A 25380-nucleotide genomic window follows, 5' to 3' on the forward strand; every position below is an offset into this window, starting at 1 on the left:
CGCAGGCTGTCCCCTTCGACTCTCAAAGTGTATGTTGCCGCTATTGCCGCACATCACGATGCAGTGGATGGATCATCCCTAGGTAAGCACCCTCTGGTCGTGAGATTCCTCAGAGGCGCTAGGAGGATCAATCCTCCCAGACCGCGCCTCGTACCCTCTTGGGACCTCTCCGTCGCCCTCCAGGGCCTGCGGGGACCTCCCTTCGAGCCCCTCGCCTCAGTTGAGCTTAAGTTTCTGTCATTGAAGACAGCGCTCCTGACCGCGTTGGCCTCCATCAAGAGGGTGGGGGATCTGCAAGCTTTCTCTGTCGACGAAGCGTGCCTGGAGTTCGGGCCCGGCGATTCTCACGTCATCCTGAGACCCCGGCCCGGCTATGTGCCCAAGGTTCCCACCACGCCTTTCCGCGATCAGGTGGTGAACCTGCAAGCTCTGCCCTTGGAGGAGGCAGACCCAGCTATAGCATCGTTGTGTCCAGTCCGTGCTCTGCGCACTTACGTAGACCGCACTCGGCACTTCAGACGCACTGAGCAGCTCTTTGTCTGCTTCGGAGGTCAGCAGAAAGGGAATGCTGTCTCCAAACAGAGGTTGGCGCATTGGGTGGTAGAAGCCATCTCCCTGTCTTACTTGTATCAGGGAGAGCCTTGCCCCTTAGGCTTGCATGCCCACTCCACACGGAGTGTTGCATCTTCCTACGCGTTGGCACATGGCGCCTCATTAGCGGACATCTGCAGAGCTGCCGGCTGGGCGACACCAAATACCTTTGCCAGGTTTTACGACCTTCGCTTAGAGGCCGTGTCCTCCCGAGTTCTGACAGGTGACCGGGAGGACGGCTAGTGTCGGCTTGCTGCGCCATTCCCACGTGGATCCGTGCGCTATCTCCCAGTCTGTTCCCTCCGGCGAACCTGGGTCCTCCATGCCCCTCAGTCCGGGCTAGACGCGGAGTAGCTCTTGACTGTGCTCCTGCCGGGTCTCCTTCGCCCCGCAGGTTGTGGCTATTTTTCTCTATATTTTTCCAGGGGTCAACCAGAAGGCCTCTGTTTCCCTCGTATATCCCTAAAACCCCCTTATGGATATATTGAATTTCTTATTTTCACATGGACAGAATTCATGTCTCCGCCCCCCCAACCCCTGCTTCAGTTTCTGGCATCCCTGGGGACCCCCCTTCTCGGGCCCCAGGGCGTTGGGAAGGTTACGTTAACGTCCGCCTGTTGACACGTCCGCCTGCCGGCACGTGGTCGTTGCGTAACGCGGCGCAGGGACGTGGCTTGTTCCATAGGGTCAGTTCCCATGTAACGTCGAAGTGATTCGACTGAAGGGGAACGTCTAGGTTACGTAGGTAACCCTCGTTCCCTGAAGGAGGGAACGGAGACGTTACATCCCCTGCCACGTCCCTGTCGTCGCGCTGACGCCGGCTCAACCCGGCTCCTCAGCGAAGAACCTGTCTGACTGGCGCATGACGTCGCTATTTATACCCGTATGTACGGGGCGTGGCGCATCATGCAAATGCCACTCGCCAATTTTCATTGGCCTTTTGTATAAGGCTCAGATATGATTGGATTCTAAGCGAATTCCCATGTAACGTCTCCGTTCCCTCCTTCAGGGAACGAGGGTTACCTACGTAACCTAGACGTTGTGTGAAGTTTTGAGTTTTTGTTTAGGATTTATAGGTTTTTGGGTATATTTGAACTCGTTGTCCACTATATGGAGAAAAATCTGAAATGTTATCATAGGTGCACAAAATAATTTTTCCCTTTTTTTAATAGATGTATTTTTAATAGATTTTATTTTTATTTTTATTTTATCTTATAATTGTAAGTTTATAATTTTTTCCCCCACTTAATAATAATTTAATTGTTTTAAAAGGGTAATTGTGAGAACTGGGAGAAATAAACCCAGAATTGCGAGGAAAAAAACATAATTATGAGATAAAAAAAAATATCAATTAGCCTACATTTTTTGTTTTTACATTCCGTGACAGAAATAAGCTTCTTTAGAAAACAGGGTGGAAACTTCTAACATTTGAATGGTAGTGTTCATCTATTCATAAACAGACACTGATTTAATTAAAATTTATATTCATTTTTAAGGAGTTGTCATAAAAAAATCATTTAGTGCCAAGCTCTGAGCCCCCACATTTGAAATCATAGTTATCTTTTTGCAAAAAAAAAAAAAAAAAGCTGACATTTTACTGGGAAAAATTGGTTTTAACAGAAAAAAAAGTGTTACAATGTATTTCTCACTTGTGTTGACATTGTTTGCATGTGTCAGTGTCATTACACCTCAGATTGTCTTATTTGTGTCTCATTTGTTTTGTGTGCACCTGAATGAACAGTTAGATGGACTGAAATGTGACCCTTGACCACAAAACCAGTCACAAGTAGAACAGGTATATTTGTAGCAATAGCCAACAATACATGCAATTTTTCTTTAATGCCAAAAACGATTAGGATATTAAGTAAAGATCATGTTCAATGAAAATGTTTTGTAAATTTCCTGCCATAAATATATAAAACTTTGTTTTTTATTAGCAATATGCATTGCTAAGAACTTCATTTGAACAACTTTAAAGGCGATTTTCTCAATATTTTTTTGAATTTTTTGCATTTTTACCTATTTATTCAGCTTTCAGATGATAAATCTCAATTAAAAAAAATGAACCCTTATGACTGGTTTTGTGGTCCAGGGTCACAAATACTTATATCAAATACTACTTGATGCCTTATAAGTGACTAAATGGAAATGTTAGAAAGCAGCTCCTCTCATAAAGACCAATTGATTTAATTCGACTTTAGCAATAACATGTTGCTAAGGTAACTGCATGTTAATTTAGTAAGCATAAAAACATGTAGCACAAAAAAATACTAGATATTTAACCTTGAGTAGGAAAGGGCACAAAACGAGTGCCTACTATTATCACGATAAACCACAACCACAGCTTCAGCATAGACCCTCTTATGTTCTCATGGCTCGCGCTTCTCCTTCTCTCCCCCATGACAAGAATATCTAGTGACATGGCGCTTGTGTCATCATACGCTCCTCTAGCACTGATTAGAAGTAGCGGTGCCCTGAGCCATTCCAGACGCCCTCATGCATGGCCTGTACACTCTATAGAAAAAGGATATTATGTTTTTTTTCTTTCTAATAGAGGCTCTGTGCAGCAGGACAGGTGGAAGCACAGACCACGCAGGCATTTTGTCCACTGGAGCGTTTTTTTTCTTTTCTTTTTTTTTTTTTTTTTCATCTGAGCTCTGTTCCGGACACTCCATCTGTTCTTGTTGAAAGAGTAGACTGTAATTCTGGCTTTATATTTTCTGGCTTCAAATTAATTTACATAGGCATACAGATTTGTAAGGATAACATAGACAAAAAGTAATTTACTAACTTTCATGTTGTTACAGTATGTGGAGCATAAAAATATTAAATAAAAATCACTATACTGTTCAAAAGTTTGGGATCGGTAAGGTTATTTTTAAAGTATTAGATGTAATTTTGTATCAATGTAATGTATCCTTGCTGAATAAAAGCATTCATTTCCTAAAAAACAATCTAACTGTCAAACTTTTGAATGGTAGTGTATGTAGTAATGTAACCTGTGTGAATTATTAATACTGTTGATGCTAATTCTCTTTTGCTTCTTCTTTGTCTTCTTCTTTTTTTCTCACTCTAGTGATCTAAAGCGCAGAGTGAGTATTCTTATCGACGGTTCACTCATCATCTCCCAGGTGAAACCTGAGGATGCTGGGAAATACACCTGCAGCCCGAGTAACAGCCTTGGGCGCCCACCTTCTGCATCAGCGTACCTGACAGTGCATTGTGAGTCAGTCTACAGATACACAAGTAGAGACACTACATCTTTGTCTTTCCTCTGAAACATTTGTCCTTTTCTGGTGCCCCTAAAAGTTCTCTCTGCATTGCACAGTGCAGATGCTGAACTACAGCTGCAGTATGTAGGCGAGAAACCACCAGAATAGAATCCATTTGGTATTTTTACTTCTTGTCGGTGGGTGTGCAATAGTGACAAAAAATGATATCTCTATCTCTATGTTTCATAGTCCATAATGATAATTAGACGATATTTAGCAGAGCGTGGTACTTTGACAGGTTTAGGTCTGCTGTGGTCAGCTGATTCCCAAAGCTTTTGATATTCTTCATATACTGTGCAGTAACAGAAATGACCTTTTCCAATAAGTTTAAATGGATTTTTACCTTTTATGGGCATTTTTACTAGCCTGGCTATCACCAGACCACGTTATGACTTCGTCATGATTCGTGGTCTGGGAACCACATGTTCATTTTCTCGTATTTGAGGCGTGGTTTACGAATGCCCAGAGCCTTTTATTGGGCGATACGAATGTCTATCAAATGCGCCTGTGCGTAGCTCATAGCCAATCGTTTCAATTATACCGGATGACGTATGTAGAGCGAACGCCAAAAGTTGCTCTTTATTCAAAATAAACTTGCGTTCTAAACAACTTAGAACACTATACACCGTGTCTACACCGGACGCGACAGTTGCCGTGCCGCAACAGCTAAAGTATAATAGCTCAAAATCGTTCTAAGGCCCAGCATATTAGCGTTAGCTGCTTATGCTAACGATTAACTACATTACAATCTGATATTCAAATTAAAATATGCAATGTTCTTAACAGAAGCTCTAAATATGAAATTAAATTGAAACATACCTTACTTGAACTCTTTCATTTGATCCCGCAGTCAGTCTACACTGGACGCGACAAGGCGACCGTTGCAAATCATTTAAACATAAATAGAATGCGGCAGCAGATCACTGTCGGGGATTTGCCGCTCTGCGCTGCATCCAGTGTAGACAGCATAATAGGTTCTAACGTCATTTGTCGCGTCGCATCGCGCCACTCGCGTCCGGTGTAGACAAGGTGTAAGGCTGCATCGAAAGATAACTTCGCGTCTGCTGCCATGCTGGATCCATAGTTAATAACCAACTGCTAAGGTGAGTCGCATAGAAGGCGTCATCGTCTTGCTGCTCCCTCCCCGTTCTGTGATTGGTTCCCTATCTTAGGTGAAAATTAGGTCCATGGTTTCCAGACTAGACTAGAAGCGTGAATAAAATCGCGCTGCGCAAGGCAGTATGGGGACACCCAGGCTACATTTTTACCTTTACAAGACCAGTTTATTCTAATCTAATTAAGTGTATGCATCATCTTTTGTGTCAAATTCTTAAATTGAATTAATAAATTAAAATAGTAAGACACTATAGGACTGTTACCAATCAAATGAAATCAGTTGCAATACAGAGGTGGCACAGAATCTGCATCTGAAGTGGCATTTAGATGCATTCACACAGACTGATTAATGCAGGACATGAATGCAGTTAACCTAATGTTTTGATATTTGATTTTGGGGATAAAAGGGAAATTATACTTAAAGGAGTAGTTCACTTTCAGAACAAAAATTTACAGATAATGTATTCACCCCCATGTCATCCAAGATATTCATGTCTTTCTTTGTTCAGTCGTAAAGAAATTATGTTTTTTTGAGGAAAACATTTCAGGATTTCTCTCCATATAATGGACTTCTATGGTGCCCCCGAGTTTGAACTTCCAAAATGCAGTTTAAATGCAGCTTCAAAGTGCTCTAAATGATCCCAGCCAAGGAAGAAGGGTCTTATCTAGCGAAACGATTGGTTAAGACCTTCATCTTCAGAACACAAATTAAGATATGTTTGATAAAATCCGAGAGCTTTCTGACTCTGCATAGACAGCAAAGCAACTAAAACATTCCCAGGCCCATAAAGGTAATAAGGAGATAAGAATAAGTAATTAATGACAGAATTTTCATTATTGGGTGAACTATTCCTTTAAGACTTTCTGATATAGCTGATTTCCAAAATTCATTTTAAAGGACAATGTCCTGTATTATAATACAATGACAACTTTTTTTAGTTGAAGCAGTAATTCCCAATTGCCTTTTGTATTACGTAATGTCATACATGACATAATAAAGGAGGAATTCTCCTTCATCCTGAATCTGTGACATTGGTCTCACTGGATTAAGTGTGAAAATGAAGTAACAACCTTCACCAGAAGTGTGCCTTTTCGTCACGGGGGCCAAATCATTTTTACACCTTAACATTGGGATCACATATGCAGAATAACAGTGATATAAGTGTTTTTCTTGCAGAGTGATCTTCTGTAATTGATGAAAGGGTTACTTTAGTCTCCCGGCATATTCCGTCTCAATGCATGGGCACGAGGGCGTATTAGCTTCAACTGCCGCCGTTGGGAAGGCTGACGCTTTCTATTTGCAGCCCAAAGATTGGAATGGCCTTCTGTCCCCGGAGTCTGGAGCAGAATTGAAACAGTGACCTTGAGTCAGTAAGCTAGCAGATCACTCAGTCACGGCTCACGTCTTCCACACCAGTGCAAAGAACCTGGGTTTTCTAGACGTTGTTGGGAAAAAACAACCAAAAAAACAAACATGTTGTAAATAGCGACAGGAATGAACACTGCGGCTGTGACTGTGGTATCCAAGGCAACAGACATTTCAGATTCCCTCGCTCGGAGGAAGCCTGTGTCGGACAAGCTTGGCTCGGTTAAAGGATTACATCATTGCAGAATTCCCAAACCGCAGGAATTTTCACCTGTCCTCGCAAACAGTCTCACGTAGTCTGGTCGCCCATGTGTGTAGCGAACAGACGCGCAGAGAAAGTGTATTTGACAGTAAGTGAGAAAAAAGGAGGAGGGATGTAAAGGGATGACATCATCCTGTGTGGAAACCCTCTTCTCTGCAATGACGTCACCTGCAGACACTCCGGCAGGCTGTTAGCGTGGGCGATGGCGGCCCCGTTGGATGGCTGACGGCATTGCAATTTTTTCTTTCCTCTCCCTTTTCTTTTTCTTTGGCAGTCCTGTATTTTGTTCTCACGACTCTACTGTTCTTTTCTCAACTCTACACTTTCTTTCTGGTCCACTCCTCCCATCATCCTGTCCCTCAGCTCCACTCATGCTAAAAATAGACCTTGGCACTTTGCTAAGCGTTAGGATGGAGCAGTGGATTTCTTCAAAGTGTTCGTTTTGGAGCGCCGCTCCCTCTCGTTCTCCAGCATGCCGCGGTTGGCTGGCGTCTTCACTAATGAGAGACTGTGATTTATGAGTCACACGCAATTGAATCTCGTTTACAGTAGTGTTGATACTCTTTGCTGTAGATGTTGTTTGTACAATGTTTGTACAAGAAGGGAAAAGTTATCAGAAATAATGCTGTTGTTCCTGGGATGTGGTGCAAAGGAATTGAAGGAGAAGTTCACTTCCAGAGCAAAAATGTACAGATAATTTACTCACCCCCTTGTCATCCAAGATGTTAATGTCTTTCTGTCTTCAGTTGATAAGAAAATGTTTCTTGAGGAAAACATTTCAGGATTGTTCTCCTTATAGTGGATTTTAATGGTGCTTATAACTTCCAAAATGCAGTTTAAATGCAGCTTCAAATGGCTCTACATGATCCAAGCTGAGGAAGAAGGGCCTTATCTTGCAACAGTTTATATACTTTTTAACCTCAAATGCTTGTCTTGTCTTAAACTGTCCTAAACCGGAATACACAAGAGTACACATGGTGCTAGACAAGACAAGCATTTTAAGGTTAAAAAGTATAGAAATTGTCTTTTTTTGAAATAACCGATCGTTTTGCTAGATAAGACCCTCTTCCTCGGCTGGGATAGTTTAGAGCCCTTTCAAACTGCATTTAAACTACATTTTGGAAGTTCAAATTTGGGGGCAGTCCACTATACGGAGAGAAATCCTGAAATGTTTTAAAAAAAAAAACATTATTTTTTACGACTGAAGAAAGAAAGACATGAACATCTTGCATGACAAGAGGGTGTGTAAATTATCTGTAAATTTTTGTTCTGGAAGTGAACTTCTTCTTTAAGAATTGTTTTATATCATTACACATGCTGTTATTGTGCTTTAGAAGCCGATTTTAATCCATTTTCCTTAGGATTTTTTTTCTTTTACACTAAACACTGCCTGTTTAGTCAACTGAAAGAGCAAACCATATTTAGTGACAAAATTTAGGGATTTTGGGGCTTTTTGGGGGGCTTTCTTATTTAAAATCAGCCCACAATACCCTACCAAGTATTCATACCCCTTAATTATTTTGTTACTGCCTTATGTTAAACTGCTTTAAATGACTTTTCCCCCACATCATTCTACACTCTATACACCATAATGACAAAGCAAAAAAAAATTTGCAAATTTATTAAAAATAAAAAACTGAAATGATTCCATTACATAAGTATTCCCATACCTGGGACAGATGAAATTTTGCTAGGGGCATTCAAATTGCTTGTAGGTGTTACCACACTTCAAGTGAAGTTAACCTGTGGCAAATTCAATTTAATAGGTATGATTTGGAAAGACAAACATCTTAATAAAAAGGTCTAACAACTGAAAATGCATATCAGAGCAAAAACCAAGCCCTGAGGTTAAAATACTGCCTCTAGATCTCAGAAACAAGATTGCATCAAGCCACAGTCTTGGGGAAAAGTTACAAAAATTCTACTGCATTGAAGGTTCACAGAAACATGTAGTCTCCTTTACCCTTAAAGGAAGATGACTCCTATGACTCTTCCAAGAGATGACTTACTGGCAAAACTGAGCAGTTGATGGAGAAGGGCTTTACTTAGAGTGGTGACCAAGATCCTGATAGTTACTCCAGTTGAGTTCCATGATCATATTTTCGAGATAGGAGAAACCTACAGATGGACAAACATCACTGCAACATTCCACACATCTGGGCTTTATGGTGATGTGGCCAAACTCAATGCTCTCCTCAGTGAAGACACATGAAAACACACTTTGAATTTGCAAAAAAAAAGCATCTTTTTCTGTTCTGATGAACCTCAATTCCAAGCATCATGGAGGAAACAAGGCACTGCTCATCACCTGCAGAGTACCATCCCAAAAGTAAAGTGTGCTGGCATGGGGCTGTTTTTCAGTGGCAGGGACTGAGGGACTCGTCAGAGTAGAAGAAAAGCTCAACACAGCAAAATATAGAGATAGCCTTAATGAAAACCCAGTCCAGAGCATTCAGAACCTCAAACTGGGCAGAAGGTTCACCTTCCAACAGGACAACCACCCTAAGCCCACAGCAAGAGTGGCTTGTAGACAACTCTGTGAATGTCCTTGAGTGGCCCAGCCAGAGCCTGGGATTAAACGCAATCAAACATTTCTGGAGAAACTTGAAAATGTGCATCTGTCCCCATCCAAACTGGCAAAGCTGTAGAGGTGAAGAGGTGAGGAGAAGAATGGCAGATAACTGCCAAATGCTGATGTCCAAAGCTTCTCGCGTCATACCCCAAAAGGCTTGACTTGACTTGAGGCTGTAAAGGTGTTTAAGCTAAGAACTGAGTTAAGGGTATGAATACTTATGCAATGTACTTATTTCAGTTTTTTCATTTTTTCTGTTTTTGCTTTGTCATATTGTTGCATGGATTGTGGATTGTTGTGGGGAAAAAAGTAATTTAAAGCAGTTTAACATAAGGCTGACAAAACAAAACGTGAAAATAATGAAGGGGTATGAATACTTTTGCAAGGCACTGTATGCTAGTTGTATTTGTATGTATTTTATAATATGTATTTTTCCAAGGTGCTTACTGTACTGTACTTCGATTAGCTGAGTACCAGTCTCAGTGTGAGCAAGTTCAGATGTTTTTGTCAGATTTCACACTTTCATTTCAGGCACGTGGGAGCAAAAAGTTCTTTATTAGTGTATTTCTCCATCAGTGTTTGACTTATTCAGAGGACTTGTGCAAAATGTTCCAGACTAATGGCTCGGAGAGACATCCGGTACAGACTCCTCTCATCTGTCTGACAGTTTAACAATGGACAAGCCTTGATGTCTAATTTTAAAACAACTCTGCACGTATGCTGTTTTTTACGTTTCTACCTCTCATTGTGTCCCATAGACCCTGCCCGTGTGATAAACATGCCGCCAGTTATTTACGTGGCCATCGGACTGCCGGGGTACATCCGCTGCCCGGTGGATGCCAACCCGCCTGTCACTTCAGTGAAGTGGAAAAAAGACAGCCTGCCTCTGCGGATAGAGAAGGTGAGTCCAGCTGGACAATGATCTCAGTGTTTTCACAGATGCTGTCACATGGGCCTCGGCGATCTGTCTCTCCCTCAGCTGTGTAAGATGGGTTTCATTCACAGTTCACATTGAGCTCATAGTCTCACACAGACAAAGATCACTGGCTCCTCTTCAACTACAGTATAAAGCCAAATGGAGAATAACTGACCTTAGTGAAGATACAGGATATCACTTTCATCCTCAAACCCTGTTCTTCCTCAGCATGCTTGGCTTTTAAGGATAGTCAGCGTGCAGCTGAAAATGTGTAGGCATATCATGTTACAGCTAAAGTGCACTGAGAGCTAATCCACTCCATTCATTTCATTGAATGCAATAGAGCAGTGTTTCTCAACTCCAGTCCTCGGGACCCACTGCTCTGCACATTTTGTATGTTTCTGAGTCTGACACACTCAGTTCAGTTCATGAATCTTTCTACTAATGAGCTGATGATCAAAATCAGGTGCCTTAAATGAGGAAGACATACAAAATGTGCAGAGCAGTGGGTCCCGAGGACTGGAGTTGAGAAACACTGCAATAGAGGGTTTGCACTTATGTCATGATTTGGTCAGTTACCCGGATGCGTGGCCATATTGACGATACTTGGATGTAAACAACACTGTGGATTGCATGGTTAATGTACTACTGAATAAGTTGTTCTGCTAATTTATGCTGTCTAAACTGGAATAAATGTGTGGAAGTTGCTAAATCATATGGAGAAGGACTTAGTAAGCAGGAAAGGGCGCAATATTTTGACAGATTAAAGTTAATAAATGGTAAAGATAGGTACAAGCAGTATTAAACATGTTAGCCTAATATTTCACCTACCTGACTGGAAATAATAAGAGCAAACACAAATGTTGTCAAGATTCTTGCTCTGGAAACCCTGGTTCAGTTTGGCCAACCACAAATGCCTTTTGTTCCTCAGACAGTTTTTTCCACTCTCCTCCTTGATTTGTTATAACTTTTAGCAGTTTGTAGTACTCCAGATGTGTTTCTTGGTCTGACCGATTAGTACAGCCCAAAACATGACAATAATTGACCATTTTCAGCAGCAATAATCAGCTAAATATGTGAGTTTCGTTCTGTTCAGTGCCTCCAATATGGCCGACTGATGACGCGTCGCGAAAACTGATAATTGTATGGCTTGTCAAGGACATGAAAACCATTATAGCAAAAGGGGTTTACTAAATTTAAAAGCTTGTTAGATACTTTTTGAAAAATAATCATGAGATTGCAGTACAAAGAAATAATTGTAGTTAGCTAAAACAATGACTTCTAGACTACTTAGTCTACTGGTTGGTTACGGTTAACACCCACTTACTGTATCCACCTTTCAGCAAGACGATTGGGTGATACTTGTTGGGTGTTACATCACATAATTAGTATTCATGAGTCAAGCTGATAAGGTTTATATTATGTCCCCTTCAGTTCATTCATATAATAAGTGATTTTTTTCAGTGTGCATATTAGTCTCAAGCTGGTTGCATATGATTCACAGAGTGGCATGCATGATTGAGTGATTATTGAATTTGCACTTTATATAATTTCTTATATAATGCAATTTTTATGCACCCAGTGTGCAATTTACATTATATTTAAGATGCACTACCATTCTGAAGTTTGGGGTCAGGAAGTTTCACAGGAAGTATCACAGCTTCCGCAAAAATTTTTAGCAGCACAACTGTTTTCAGTGTTGCTAATAATCAGAAATGTTTCTTGAGCAGCAAATCAGCGTATGTGACCTTGGACCACAAAACCAGTCATAAGGGCCTTGTTTCATTTCCACTGATGTATGGTTTGTTATGATAGGACAATATTTAGCTGAGATACAACTATGTGAAAATATGGAATCTGAGGGTGCCAAAAAAGCAAAATATTGAGAAAATCGCCTTTAAAGTTGTCCAAATAAAGTTCTTAGCAATGCTTATTACTAATCAAAAATTAAGTTTTGATATATTTGCAGTAGGAAATTTATAAAATATCTTCATGGAACATGATCTTTACTTAATATCCTAATGATTTTTGGCATAAAAGAAAAATCAATAATTCTGACCCATACATATATATTTGTGGCTATTGCTACAAAAATACCCGTACTACTTAAGACTGGTTTTGTGGTTCAGGGTCACATATTAGAATGATTTCTAAAGGATCATGTGACAATGAAGATTAAAACGTATTAAAATAGAAAAGTTAATTTAAATTCCAACTTAAATTTAATTGTTATAAGCACCATCCTTTAATGTAAGAGCTTCTGATTGTTTGTGCTTGGTTTGATGGGACATTTCTCTCTGTTGCAGTACCCTGGCTGGAGCCAAATGGAAGATGGGAGCATTCGAGTGTCTGAGGTGACAGAGGACTCTCTCGGCACCTACACCTGCGTGCCTTACAATAGCCTCGGTACAATGGGACAGTCCCCTCCCGCCCCTCTGGTGCTAAAGGTAAAGAATTAAACATGTTGATTTTATTCATACTGCACTTTCCTTTCCATTTTAACAACTTTTTTTATTATCCACCTTATTTTTCAACACGGATGTAAGCCTATGGGCGAGGCTTTCATTTCATAAGCTGCTATAGGAAACTAATGAAAAGAATAACAATGTGCAGAAACAGTCAAAACAGTTTGCACTAAAAAAAGTATGCTCATAATTAAGGTAATACATTAAAATAATATAGTAAGACACACCAATTTCCAAGATGAAGCAGGAAAATTAGCTGTTTTGTAGAGCTCAAAAGAGCTAAACAAGGATGAGACTGGAAACCAGACCCATCAAATTTGCACATGGCCATGCCTGCTCTTATTGGAAAAATAAGGTGAATATAATCTCTTTGCATCAGTATAACATGTTGTTTGGTGGTAAATAGGACCCACCCAAATTTCTGGTGGTTCCTGGAGGGGAGTACAGGCAGGAGGCTGGTCGAGAGCTGGTCATCCCCTGTGAGGCAGAAGGAGACCCATTCCCCAACATTACATGGAGAAAGGTAAGTCACATCCTTAGGGATCCTTAAATAGGATCCTGTATCATTGTCAACCCAACTGAAGTGATTGCTAGAATGGTTTTCTTTTAATGGAGAAGGTAGGGAAGCCCAGCAGAAGCAAGCACAACGTCCTACCGAGAGGCAGCTTACAGTTCAAATCTCTCAGCAAGGAGGACCACGGGGAGTGGGAGTGTGTCGCCTCCAATGTCGCCACGAGCATCACTGCCAGCACGCACCTCCTAGTAATCGGTAGGAGGCGTTGAGACAAATAGTGCTACCCATGACGCACGTTCAAAAGTTTACATACACTTGATTCTTAATAATGTGTTGATGTGATAGTTGTTCATGAGTTCCTTGTTTGTCCTGAACAGTTAGACTTCCCGCGGTTCTTCAGAAAAGTCCTTCCAGTCCCACCGATTCTTTGTTTTTTTTTTAGCATTTTTGTGTATTTGAACCCTTTCCAACAATGACTGTATGATTTTGAGATCCATTTTTTCACACTGAGGACAACTGAGGGACTCTAATGCAGCTATTACAGAAGGTACAAACACTCACTGATGCTTCAGAAGGAAAAAAAAGCATGCATTAAGAGCCAGGGGTGTAAACTTTTGAACAGAATGAAGATGTAACTTATTTTGCCAAAATACCTTTTTTTTCATTTAGTACTGTCCTTTAGAAGCTACAAAACAGACTTACATGTTCCCCAGAAGACAAAATAAGTTAAATTTACTGATCTTCAAGTTAAAACCGTTTTCACCCACAGGCTCTTAATGCATTGTTTTTCCTGCTAAAGCATCAATGAGCATTTGAACTTTCTGTAATAGTCGCATATGAGTCACATACAGTCATGAAAAACCAAAGAATTTGTGGGAACTAGGTATTTTTTTTCTGAAGAAAGTGGGCAGGGACTCGAACAACTATCACTAAACAAAAAACACAGCTGTGGATCATTCAGGTAACAACACAGTATAAGGAATCAAGTGTATGTAAACTTTTGAATGGGGTCATTTTTATAAATTCAACTGTTATTTTCTCTTGTGGACTACATGTAAACATCTTTTATGTGAAATGTCTCATCCAGGACAGTACTTAGTCCCTACTAGATCCCTCTTATATTAGTAAAATAATTAAAATTTAGCAGATTCTGCAAGGTGCCCTGCTGAAAAAAAAAACAGCTAAAACCAGCATAGGCTGGTCGACTGGTTTTAACTGGTCAATCAGACTGGTTTTTGGCCACTGGTTTTAGCTGGTGGTCTCCCAGTCTGACCAGCCTGGCCAGGCTGGGAGACCAGCTAAAACCAGCTACTTCCAGCTTAAAAAAGCTAAGACCAGCCAAACAGTCTCGGCTGGTTTTAGCTGTTTAGCTGTTTTTTAGCAGGGTGTATGTAAACTTTTGACTTCAACTGCTTATGCACATTATATATAGGCTTACACTCTAATCTTAATGTATATAGCTTATGAATTCAATAGAGAGACATAGTGCAAATGCTAACATTCTCATGGTCTCTTTTTATTAGTGGCTAGTGCAGCTGTAGACAAACACTGCCAGCTCAGCCAGCTGCTGCTGTTTTGGCATGTCCACTGTGCTATTGGACACTGTTTGGATTTGTTTGGCTGCAGTGAAACTGTCAACAGTTAAAGAAACTTCTCTTAATAAGATTCTCTTATTAGCAGCCAAGCAGCAGCTGCTAGGCTAAACTGTTAGCCATTCCGTGAGTTCCTCTCAAAAAGCTCTCTAATTATATATTTAGAAGAAATAGTCTGGTCTGGTGTGCCATCGCTTGTAATATATATGTATATATATATATATATATATATATATATATATATATATATATATATATATATATAAACACATTTATGTTATAGTTTATTTAATGAGGCCTTTTTTCTAAAATATAAAGGCAACTCTATAGTGTTATGTATAGATTCATGCATATAGACCCACTAAAATTATCATGAAAAGTACTACATAGTTTTTGTTTTCATTTTAGTTTAAGTCCTCGTAATTGTTATGTGCTTTTGTCATTTTTATTATTAGTTTTTAAATATTCTATTTAGCTTTAATTAATTAAACTTATTTTCAGTTTTAGTAATTTTACTACTTATGTCAGTTCGCTGCCAAGGGAAAATTTCTAAAAGAAATTTTTAAAAGAACTTTTTTTTTTCTTTTGTAGTATTTACTTGATGTCGACTTTATGTAAATGATTGAAAACTATTTTTTATATTTTCAGTTTTTGTTAACATTCAGAAGTCCTTCGGTCAGGTCTCTGAGGGATATTACAGCACATGCTGTGAGCGGACTTGTAGAAATGTTTCAGTGTCTTAGTATAGAAGGATTTTCCTCAAAAGCGTCCCCACAGGCTAACGGTTAGCTGTTGAATAAGAGATAAAGGATAAATGATGCACACAGAGTCTGTTTGTTTATGTTAGCGCAAGTGTTTGTGTTAAGACAAGTGAGCTAATCGCTTTGACCGAAGGCTTTTTACAGACAGAGTTTTAGGGGGATAAAATATGTGTGGCCTTGCTTTAGCTTTTGTGTACAAGTGTGTGTTTATATCGAGTGTGACACGAGTTCTCCTCCTCCCATAGGCACAAGCCCACATGCCCCCGCCAAAGTCCACGTTACGGTCTCGACGACCTCGGCCAATGTCTCGTGGGAACCAAGTTACGACGGCGGCTTTGAGCAGACATTCTCAGTCTGGTACGGCCATGTGTGAGTCATCCCAGCATGCTTTGCTTTCTGCTTCTTTTCCTAACTGTTGACCTGAGCTCTGCTGCTGCTGTGAGGCTGCTACATCTGGGGGGGCAACGGGCGGGATGGGGCAAAACCTTTCCCCCTAAGGGTGAGATGACCAGCAGGGTCCTGCAATCTGCAGAGTCGGACACACTGTTAATATTAATGACAGTGCAATGTGTCTAAATGTTAGGAGATATTATTATGGGTATAATATCATGGTCAGGATATAATAATAATTAATAAAATACAGTGTAGTTCATAACTTCCAAATAACTTCATACTGGAAAGTCTTGAGCAAAGATAATCCATATAATCCAGACCCGCTGGTTTCTTTATTAAGTTTTTTTTGTTATACAAGCAGTTATCTAGCGTGTTGGCCGTGTTAATTTGGCTCATAACGATAGAATTGGAATGGAATGATCAGGCAGTAAAAATCCCTCCACAGAGTCGTTATGAGTCGAGCTGCATGCAAAGTACCTTATTAAGTTGACAAGACGATTTCGGTGTTGTGTGCAGTTCGACTGCTTTTTAAACATTTCAGCACACTAAAAATAATTATATATTTAGAAGAAATAGTCTGCTGCTGAGTCTGGTGTGCCATCGCTTGTAATATATATATATATAACACATTTATGTTATAGTTTATTTAATGAGGCCTTTTTTCTAAAATATAAAGGCAACTCTATAGTGTTATGTATAGATTCATGCATATAGACCCACTAAAATTATCATGAAAAGTACTATATAGTTTTTGTTTTCATTTTAGTTTAAGTCCTCGTAATTGTTATGTGCTTTTGTCATTTTTATTATTAGTTTTTAAATATTCTATTTAGCTTTAATTAATTAAACTTATTTTCAGTTTTAGTAATTTTACTACTTATGTCAGTTCGCTGCCAAGGGAAAATTTCTAAAATAAATTTTTAAAAGAACTTTTTTTTTCTTTTGTAGTATTTACTTGATGTCGACTTTATGTAAATGAAGACTATTTTTTATATTTTTAGTTTTTGTTAACATACAGTCAAACCTAAATTTATTCAGACACCTTCAACATTTCTGACAAACACATTTTATTCACTATAGTTTAGAAAATGGTAATAAAATATTACAAGAACTTAAGATTTGAACTGTGTCAGAACGAATTTATCTTGATAATCACACATGAATTGCAGTTAAACCAAAATTTATTTAGACACCTTTAACATGTCTCACATTCGCTATAGTTTCGAAAATGGTAAAAAAATATGACAAGAACTAAAGAGTTAAACTTTGTCATTTTGATAATGTCAGGTAACTTCGATGAAAAGGTATGTAACAAAACATGGTCAGGTCAAGGTGTCAAATAAATTTTTTATCAGTTGTCTCAGTTTATTTAATTTTGCTATGTCCTGCCCCATCTAGTAAAAAATATGAAAAAAAAAAAATATATAAAACATATATTAATACTGTCATTTACTCACCCTCGTGTCCATCCAAACCTGTTTGACTTTCTTTGAGATTTGAAACATTTGAGATTTGATATTTTGAGAAATGTCTTTTTTACAAAACTGTAAAATAAAATAATTTCATGATTTCTGACCAGTCAAGTTTAAAATATTTTGATGAAATTATGAAATGGTTTCACTCGTTGAGCTACTTGCGCTACCTGTTGCTATTTTTTGGTTGTAATTTTCAGTCTAAGGGTAAGAAAAGAAGCAAAGAAAAGAAGTCTTCCCTGCTTTCTTAGCGATAAGACGTGAAGAATAGAATAGGAAGATGCCTGTGGACAAATTAAACTTCCTAAAGACCAGCGTCTTTGCTCTCTCCACTTTAGCCCTGATGCCTTTGAGCCTTTTAGTAGACCACAGATACTAAAAAAGCTTACAAACGGCAAAGACAAGAAATGCTAGATGCCATCCTGGCAGGATGTAAACATGCTGACGCTTGTCGTGATGCTGCAGCCACTGAAGGCGTTTCTGAGCACATATTTCACTCAATATCCAGGAACGTTTAGACTCCTTGTGGAATAAAGCGATACTACAACATTGTCACCTGTAAGCTCTTTCAGTAGCTGTGGTCATCGAGTTGTGTAGCGGTAAAAATAGCAACAGGTAGCGCCAGTAGCTCAAAGAGTACAACCATTTTAAATCATCAAAATAATGGCGCACCCCATAGTCCAATATATGTATAAAACAATGTGGTTTTTTTAACTAATGTAAATCTTTCATGGTTTTTCTACTACATATTTCAGTAAGAGGCATCAATTACGTTATATTTAACCATACAAGCCCTTTAAGTACAGTAGAACTTCTCAGATGTGAACCTCCAGTTTGGACAGTGCAGAATGAAGCCCTGAGAGAGTCTGATTGCAGATATGCGATGCATAAAAACTATTTATTAATGTAAAGACTTTCTCTTGTGCCTTCTCGCAGTTCAGTGCTAAACTGTTTTTGATATTTTAACCGTATACAGAAAACCAACTATTGCAAGTAAGTATTTACTGTATCATAATTTTAAAAGTTTTCATAACTTGCTTTGGTAAGGTGACATCCAGAGTAAGGCACCTCCTAAGGTACTTTTTGTTAATGTTAATGGCAAACTCTCGCTTCTGGCTTAATCAGCAGCACGTTCGTCTCCTTGTTCAGTCGTCTCCTCCGCCTTTCTTCATCTCTTGCCGCCCATGCCAGCGCTTCTGCATCCTTGTGATTCTGCTCCCTGTGCGGCGCTGTCCTCTGCGATATTCAGCCGGAATATCAGCATTCTATAGCTTTCTGTGCTCCTGCCCCTATAGAATGACACATGCTTCGCAATAACCTTTGTGTGTTTGCTTCGGTGGGTACGAGCAACAACGTCTCAGTCGTTTGTCTATAAAGCACCTTCAAACTGTGTCTTTGTTAGCGATACTTGGAAGTTATTCATCAAGATATTTTAGCAATGTCACACCAGGTAACAGATGGCAGCAGTGTTTCATGGGAATATAGCATGAACAGGTTTAGCCCGTTGCGAGCCCTGGAGACAGATTTCACTCCTTTTTGAGCTATTAATAGTGATGAAATTTAGTTTAGAGTTTAGAGACGCACATGGCTGTTATATGGAGGAAAACTAGAGGAAAGTGTTATATGGAAAGGATTATATGGCTTGGGAAAGGAATGTTTATATATAGGATTGTATACTGTACACTATACATATGTATACACTATCCTTTGAAAGTTTTTTTATTTTTATGTTTCTAAGAGAACTCTCCTATGCTCACCAAGAATGCATTTATTTATGCAGTAAAACAGGAAAAAACTTTAAAATATTATTACAATTAAAAATAACTTTATTTTTAATAGATGGCAAAGCTGAATTTGTATCAGTTGTTATTTCAGTCTTTAGTGTCACATGATCCTTCTAATATGCTGATTTTCTACCTTTGCCACTGAATAAAAAAATAAATAAAAAAAAGCAATTTTTTATCGTAATTTTGAGTTTACATCTCACAATTCTGACTTTTTCTCAAAATTACGTAATATAAACTCACAAGAATAAATTGCAAGAATAAAATCACATTTCACATGTTGTGTTGTCATGTTGTGTCCGTCATAAACTTTAGTCCGTCATAAAAAAAAAATCAGATCAGGTTTGATTTTTTTGTGTTTTCACATCTGTAGCAAGCATTTTGATAGGAAAAGTTGGAAAGGAAATTTTGGACTTTCGGACCTTAACTTTTTTCTCGCAATTGCGATTTTAGCACTCGCAATTTTGACTTTTTTTTCTCACAATTGTGAGACTTACTAACGGAAGGCCGTTTCTGCCACTGAATAAAATTTAAAAAAAGGTAATTGTTACTTTATCTCACAATTTTTTTTACTCACAATTGCGAGTTTACATCTCGCAATTCGTACTTTTTTCTCGCAATTGCGTTCTATGAACTAAAAATTGGAAAAATATTAATAAGTCAGAATTGTGATATGAACTAGCAATTTGTGAAAAGAAGTCAGAATTGCAAGATATAAACTCGCAATTCTGAGAAAAAAGTCACAATTGCAATTATATCTCGTAATTCAGTCTTTTTCTTGCAATTGAGAGTTTATATGACACAATACTGACTATAACTATAACTACAACTGCAAGTTTATAAGCTCAAAATGCAAGTTTATACGCACTTACAGTTCTGACTTTTTTCTCTGAATTGCAGTTGTGAGTTCTAGTCAGTATTGTGTGATGTAAACTCACAATTGCAAGAAAAAAACTGAATTACGAGACAATTGCAATTATTACTTTTTTCAGAATTGCGAGTATATAATTTGCAATTGTGTCTTTTTAGCTCAGAATTGCAGGTTTATATCTCACAATTGTGACTTTTTTCTAAAAATTGTGAGTTATTAAGTCAGAACTGTGATATGAACTCACAATTTGAGAAACAAAGTCAGAATTGCAAGATATAAACTTACAGTTCTAACTTTTTATGGAGAGATATAAACTCAAAATTTGAGAAATGAAGTTAGAATTGCGATGTATACACCCACAGTTCTGACTTTTTTCTCTGAATATGCTTGATATAAACTTGCACTTGTGAGTTGTAGTCAGTATTGCGTGATATAAATTACGAGGCAATTGTGAGAGCTGAATTACGAGACATAATTGCAATTGTGACTTTTTATCTCAGAATTGCAAGTTTATATCTCATAATTGTGACTTTTTCTCAAAATTGTAATTAAGTTAGAATTGTGACATGAACCCACAGTTTGAGAAATGAAAGCAGAATGGCAAGATATAAACTCACAGTTCTGAATTTTTCTCTCAATTGCATGATATATACTTGCAATTGTGAGAGAAAAAAACTCAGAATTGCAAATTCTGAGAAATAAAGTCAGAATTGCGAGATATAAGTTCAGTGGCAGAAACGAGCTTCTATTTAAATAGAATTAAATAGAGTAGAATTGAATTCAGTTTCAATGTGATTTTTGCTGTTCACATTGTCATTCTAGACAGATATATGTCTCATATAAGGGAACCGTTTCCTTATGCTCTCAGCATTACTTCACAGTCTGTACTGAGTACTAACTTGAGTCCTTCCACTAACGCAGCAGTCCACACATGCAAAAGCAGAATAATAGAAGTCCCATGGAGGATGAAAGCATGTTAATCCTCACCCAAGGGCCAGACCTTCCTCACCGTTCTGCTTCCGACTTCTTCTGAGATCATCATTATCCGCTGGCCTGATGTGTCCACCACTGGTGCCCGAGCGATCGGAGGCCTATGCCAAGAGCTGACTAAAGGTGTCATTTGAAGCATTGGGCAGTGTGACTCATACTTTAAAGGTTGTGTGTGAATGGCCTTTAAAGGTGACCCACGTGAGATTAAACAACAGCTCCCGTCAGCCTCGTTGACGCAGATAGTTGGCGTGTTCCTGCTACTTCCTGTGCATTGCAGGAGAGGTGCCGAGCGACCGCTGAGATGCTGTGAATAACACACATCTCAAGAGCCTGTGAACTCTCAAGCTATAAGGGCATGAAGGAAGTGATCAATTAGACCGCAGTGGAATATTATGACTCAACAATAGGAATGGGGCGAATGACGTATACACCCGATTCCGTACTGTTTTCATTCTAAAGTCATTAATATTCCTAACACAGTGTAATTTTAACATCTTGTGTTCAGCACAGCAATCTGTGAGAGAAATGACACTTTCTGGCTTCTTGCATTCTAATGATATAATTATATATATTATTACATAAAATATTTAAATATTTGTTATGTGAAAATGAATTTGAATGAATTTTTGTAATTGCAACTTCTTATCTCACAATTCTGAGTTTTTTTTCTTGCAGTTGCGATTTTACATCTCGCAATTCTGACTTTTATTCTCAGAATTGTGAGATATTTTTATTCTCAGAATTGTGAGATATAAACTCGCAATTTGAGTTAAAAAGTCAGAATAGTGAGATAATAATTCAGAATTGCAGGATATAATCTAGCAATTCAGATTTTTTTCTTGCAAATGTGAGCTTATACCTCGCAATTCAGTTTTTTTTATTCTAAAGGGAAACAAAGATTGATATGTTCTTAGAATGGCAACCTTTTGTCTGACAATTTGGATTTAACTCGCAACTGAATGTCAGAATTGAAATATAAACTTGCCATTTCAAGTTTTCAGGTCAGAATTGCAAGATATTAACTCACAATTTTGAGTTGTAAAGTCATAATAGCGAGTTTGTCTCGCAATTCTGACTTCTCACAAAGGCAAGTTTGTATTTCACAATTCTGACCTTTTTCTTGCAATTGCGAGTTTGTATCTTGCAATTCTGACTTTTTTTCTCGCAATTGCGAGTTTGTATCTCACAATTATTACTTTTTTCTCGCAAATGAGAGTTTGTATCTCACTATTTTTATTTTTGTCTCACAATTGTGTTTAAATCTCACAATTCTGACTTTTTTCTTACAATTGCGAGTTTTTAACTCACAAATCTTTTTTTCTTGCAATTGCAAGTTTATATTTCACAATTCTAACTTTTTTCCTTCAATTGCAAGTTTATATTGTACAATTCTGACTTTTTTTCTCGCAAATGCGAGTTTGTATCTCACAATTATTTTTTCTTGCAATTGCTAGTTTGTATTTCACAATTCTGACTTTTTTCCTGCAATTGCGAGTTTATATCGTACAATTCTGATTTTTTTCTTGCAATTGCGAGTTTATATCGTACAATTCTGACTTTTTTCTTGCAATTGCGAGTTTTTATCTTGCAATTCTGACTTTTTTTTCTCGCATTTGCGAGTTTGTATCTCACAATTATTTTTTCTTGCAATTGCTAGTTTGTATTTCACAATTCTGACTTTTTTCCTGCAATTGCGAGTTTATATCGTACAATTCTGACTTTTTTCTTACAATTGCGAGTTTTTAACTCACAAATCTTTTTTTCTTGCAATTGCAAGTTTATATTTCACAATTCTAACTTTTTTCCTTCAATTGCAAGTTTATATTGTACAATTCTGACTTTTTTTCTCGCAAATGCGAGTTTGTATCTCACAATTATTTTTTCTTGCAATTGCTAGTTTGTATTTCACAATTCTGACTTTTTTCCTGCAATTGCGAGTTTATATCGTACAATTCTGATTTTTTTCTTGCAATTGCGAGTTTATATCGTACAATTCTGACTTTTTTCTTGCAATTGCGAGTTTTTATCTTGCAATTCTGACTTTTTTTTTCGCATTTGCGAGTTTGTATCTCACAATTATTTTTTCTTGCAATTGCTAGTTTGTATTTCACAATTCTGACTTTTTTCCTGCAATTGCGAGTTTATATCGTACAATTCTGATTTTTTTCTTGCAATTGCGAGTTTATATCGTACAATTCTGACTTTTTTCTTGCAATTGCGAGTTTTTATCTTGCAATTCTGACTTTTTTTCGCATTTGCGAGTTTGTATCTCACAATTATTACTTTTTGTCTCACAATTGTGTTTAAATCTCACAATTCTGACTTTTTTCTTACAATTGCATTTTTTTATCTCACAATTCTGACTTTTTTCTCGCAAATGCGAGTTTGTATCTCACAATTTTTTTTCTTGCAATTGCAAGTTTACATTTCACAATTCTGACTTTTTTTTCTTGCAAAAATGAGTTTGTATCTAACAGTTGTCTTTTCTCCCACAGTTGTGTTTGTATCTCACAATTCTGACTTATTTCTCGCAAATGTGAGTTTGTATCTCACAATTATGACTTTTTACTCACAACTGTGTTTAAATCTCACAATTCTGACTGTTTTCTTACAATTACGAGTTTGTATCTCACAGTTCTTTTTTTCTTACAATTGCGTTTATATTCTGCAATTCTGACTTTTTTTCTCACAAATGTGAGTTTGTATCTCACAATTCTGACTTTTTCTCGTAATCACGAGTTTATATCTCACAATTCTGACTTTTTTATCACAAATGCTAGTTTATATCTCGCAATTTAGACTTTTCTCGCAATTGTGAGTTTATATCTTGCAGTTCTGACTTTTTGTCTCAGAATTGTAAGATACAGTATAAACTTGCAATTGTGAGTTATGAAGTCCAATTCTAAAGGGAAACAAAGATTGATATGTTCTTAGAATGGCAACCTTTTGTCTGACAATTTGGATTTAACTCGCAACTTAAAGTCAGAATTCGGAGTTTATACAGCAATTCTGATTCTTTATTTCTCTCTTTATTTCTTTTTGCAATTGCGAGTTTATATCACACAATTCTGAAAAAAAGTCAGAATTGCGAAATGTAAACTCGAAAGTGCAAGAAAATATGTATTCTTGTATTAGATTATCAGCGTTTTTAACCTGATAGTTTGAATTGTAAGATGAAATAGTAAGTTGAAAAAACACATATGCCAGTTCCCACAGATTCATCGTTTCAAGTTTATGGTGAACAAAAAGTCACCATGTATGTTTAGTCATTCCTTGGAGATGAGGTTTGTTTTGTAAATATATAATAAATAAAGGAAATAAAGTGTCATGAAGATGATAATACTGTACTGAAGGGGGGTATACATGATGTCCTTATGCTGCTTGGGTACGATGAATGTCGGAGAAATACATTGTGAATTTAGTCGGGACGTCCTGTGGGAGTCATTCCATGCATGCGAAGGGCAGTTGATCAGAATGAAGCATGCTGGCTGTAGGTGCAGTTACACAAGGCTTTGAGCATGCAAAACTACTTGCAATGGATTTGTGCAACAGGACATGATGTCCCACTCTAGAGCTTCTTTAGTTACAAACAATACATTATCAACATAAAAAATCACTACTCCACTTATCCACAACATTGAAGCCACTCTGGTGGTTTCTGTAGGTGATGTATTGTCCATAAGACTCATTTCAAGCCATAGGTCATTCTCAAGAGATAGAGGGAAAAGGCTGTAGGGCATACAAGGCACACTGAAGATCTATGAGGATATTTCAGCAGTCGAAAACGCACTTGCATTCTTCAGAATTTCCACTGGGAAACCGTGAGACAGTTTTGTGTTATTGGATATCACTGAGCACTCACACTGAGCCAAACAAGCTGTCTTTTTACGTCTAGCTGCAGGCAGTGCTCTCATCAGTATTGTGAGCGACATGGCAATCATTATCGGAGCGTATGCGCATGTATGCTTGTGCCGTGCTGAACTCTTTCCATCTGTGCATGTGACTCCTCCTGCAGGGTGAAGAGGGAGCAGTTAGGACCACATGACTGGATGTCCATGCCTGTGCCCAGTGGGCAGCACTGGCTCCTGGTGCAAGGCCTGGAGCCTGAGACGGCCTACCAATTCAGCGTCCTGGCCCAGAACAAGCTGGGGACGGGCCCGTTCAGCGAGGTCGTCACTGTGAACACACTAGGTTGGCCACCTGCACAAAACATTCAATGACAAGATCATCTCTGCCTGACAGAAATGTGTTTTATAGTAGGGATAGGAATGGCTAAGAATTTTAGGATTATAGTTGTTTTCCGACTCTTTAACAGTTTTGATTCCTTTTAGTTTTTTAGAATAAGCTCCAAATACATGATCCAAAGTATATTACACTATGTTATATATTTTGTTTATACTAGAGTTGCACAAAGATTAAAATTCTGGCTGATACTGATACGCT

At 38.2% G+C, this 25380-nt stretch overlaps 1 protein-coding gene across 1 annotated transcript in view; it reads left to right on the forward strand.

Moving 5' to 3' along the window:
- igsf9bb (immunoglobulin superfamily, member 9Bb) overlaps positions 1 to 25380 on the forward strand; it is a 160772-nt gene that overhangs the window by 105874 nt on the left and 29518 nt on the right. Inside the window, exons 7-13 of the mRNA XM_073824629.1 lie at positions 3668 to 3813; positions 9938 to 10080; positions 12402 to 12542; positions 12967 to 13083; positions 13179 to 13329; positions 15673 to 15784; positions 24953 to 25128. Coding sequence (XP_073680730.1) covers positions 3668 to 3813; positions 9938 to 10080; positions 12402 to 12542; positions 12967 to 13083; positions 13179 to 13329; positions 15673 to 15784; positions 24953 to 25128 — 986 coding nt within the window. The remainder of the gene's footprint in view (positions 1 to 3667; positions 3814 to 9937; positions 10081 to 12401; positions 12543 to 12966; positions 13084 to 13178; positions 13330 to 15672; positions 15785 to 24952; positions 25129 to 25380) is intronic.

Source organism: Garra rufa, chromosome 19 (assembly GCF_049309525.1).
Source record: "Garra rufa chromosome 19, GarRuf1.0, whole genome shotgun sequence".
Taxonomy (NCBI): domain Eukaryota; kingdom Metazoa; phylum Chordata; class Actinopteri; order Cypriniformes; family Cyprinidae; genus Garra; species Garra rufa.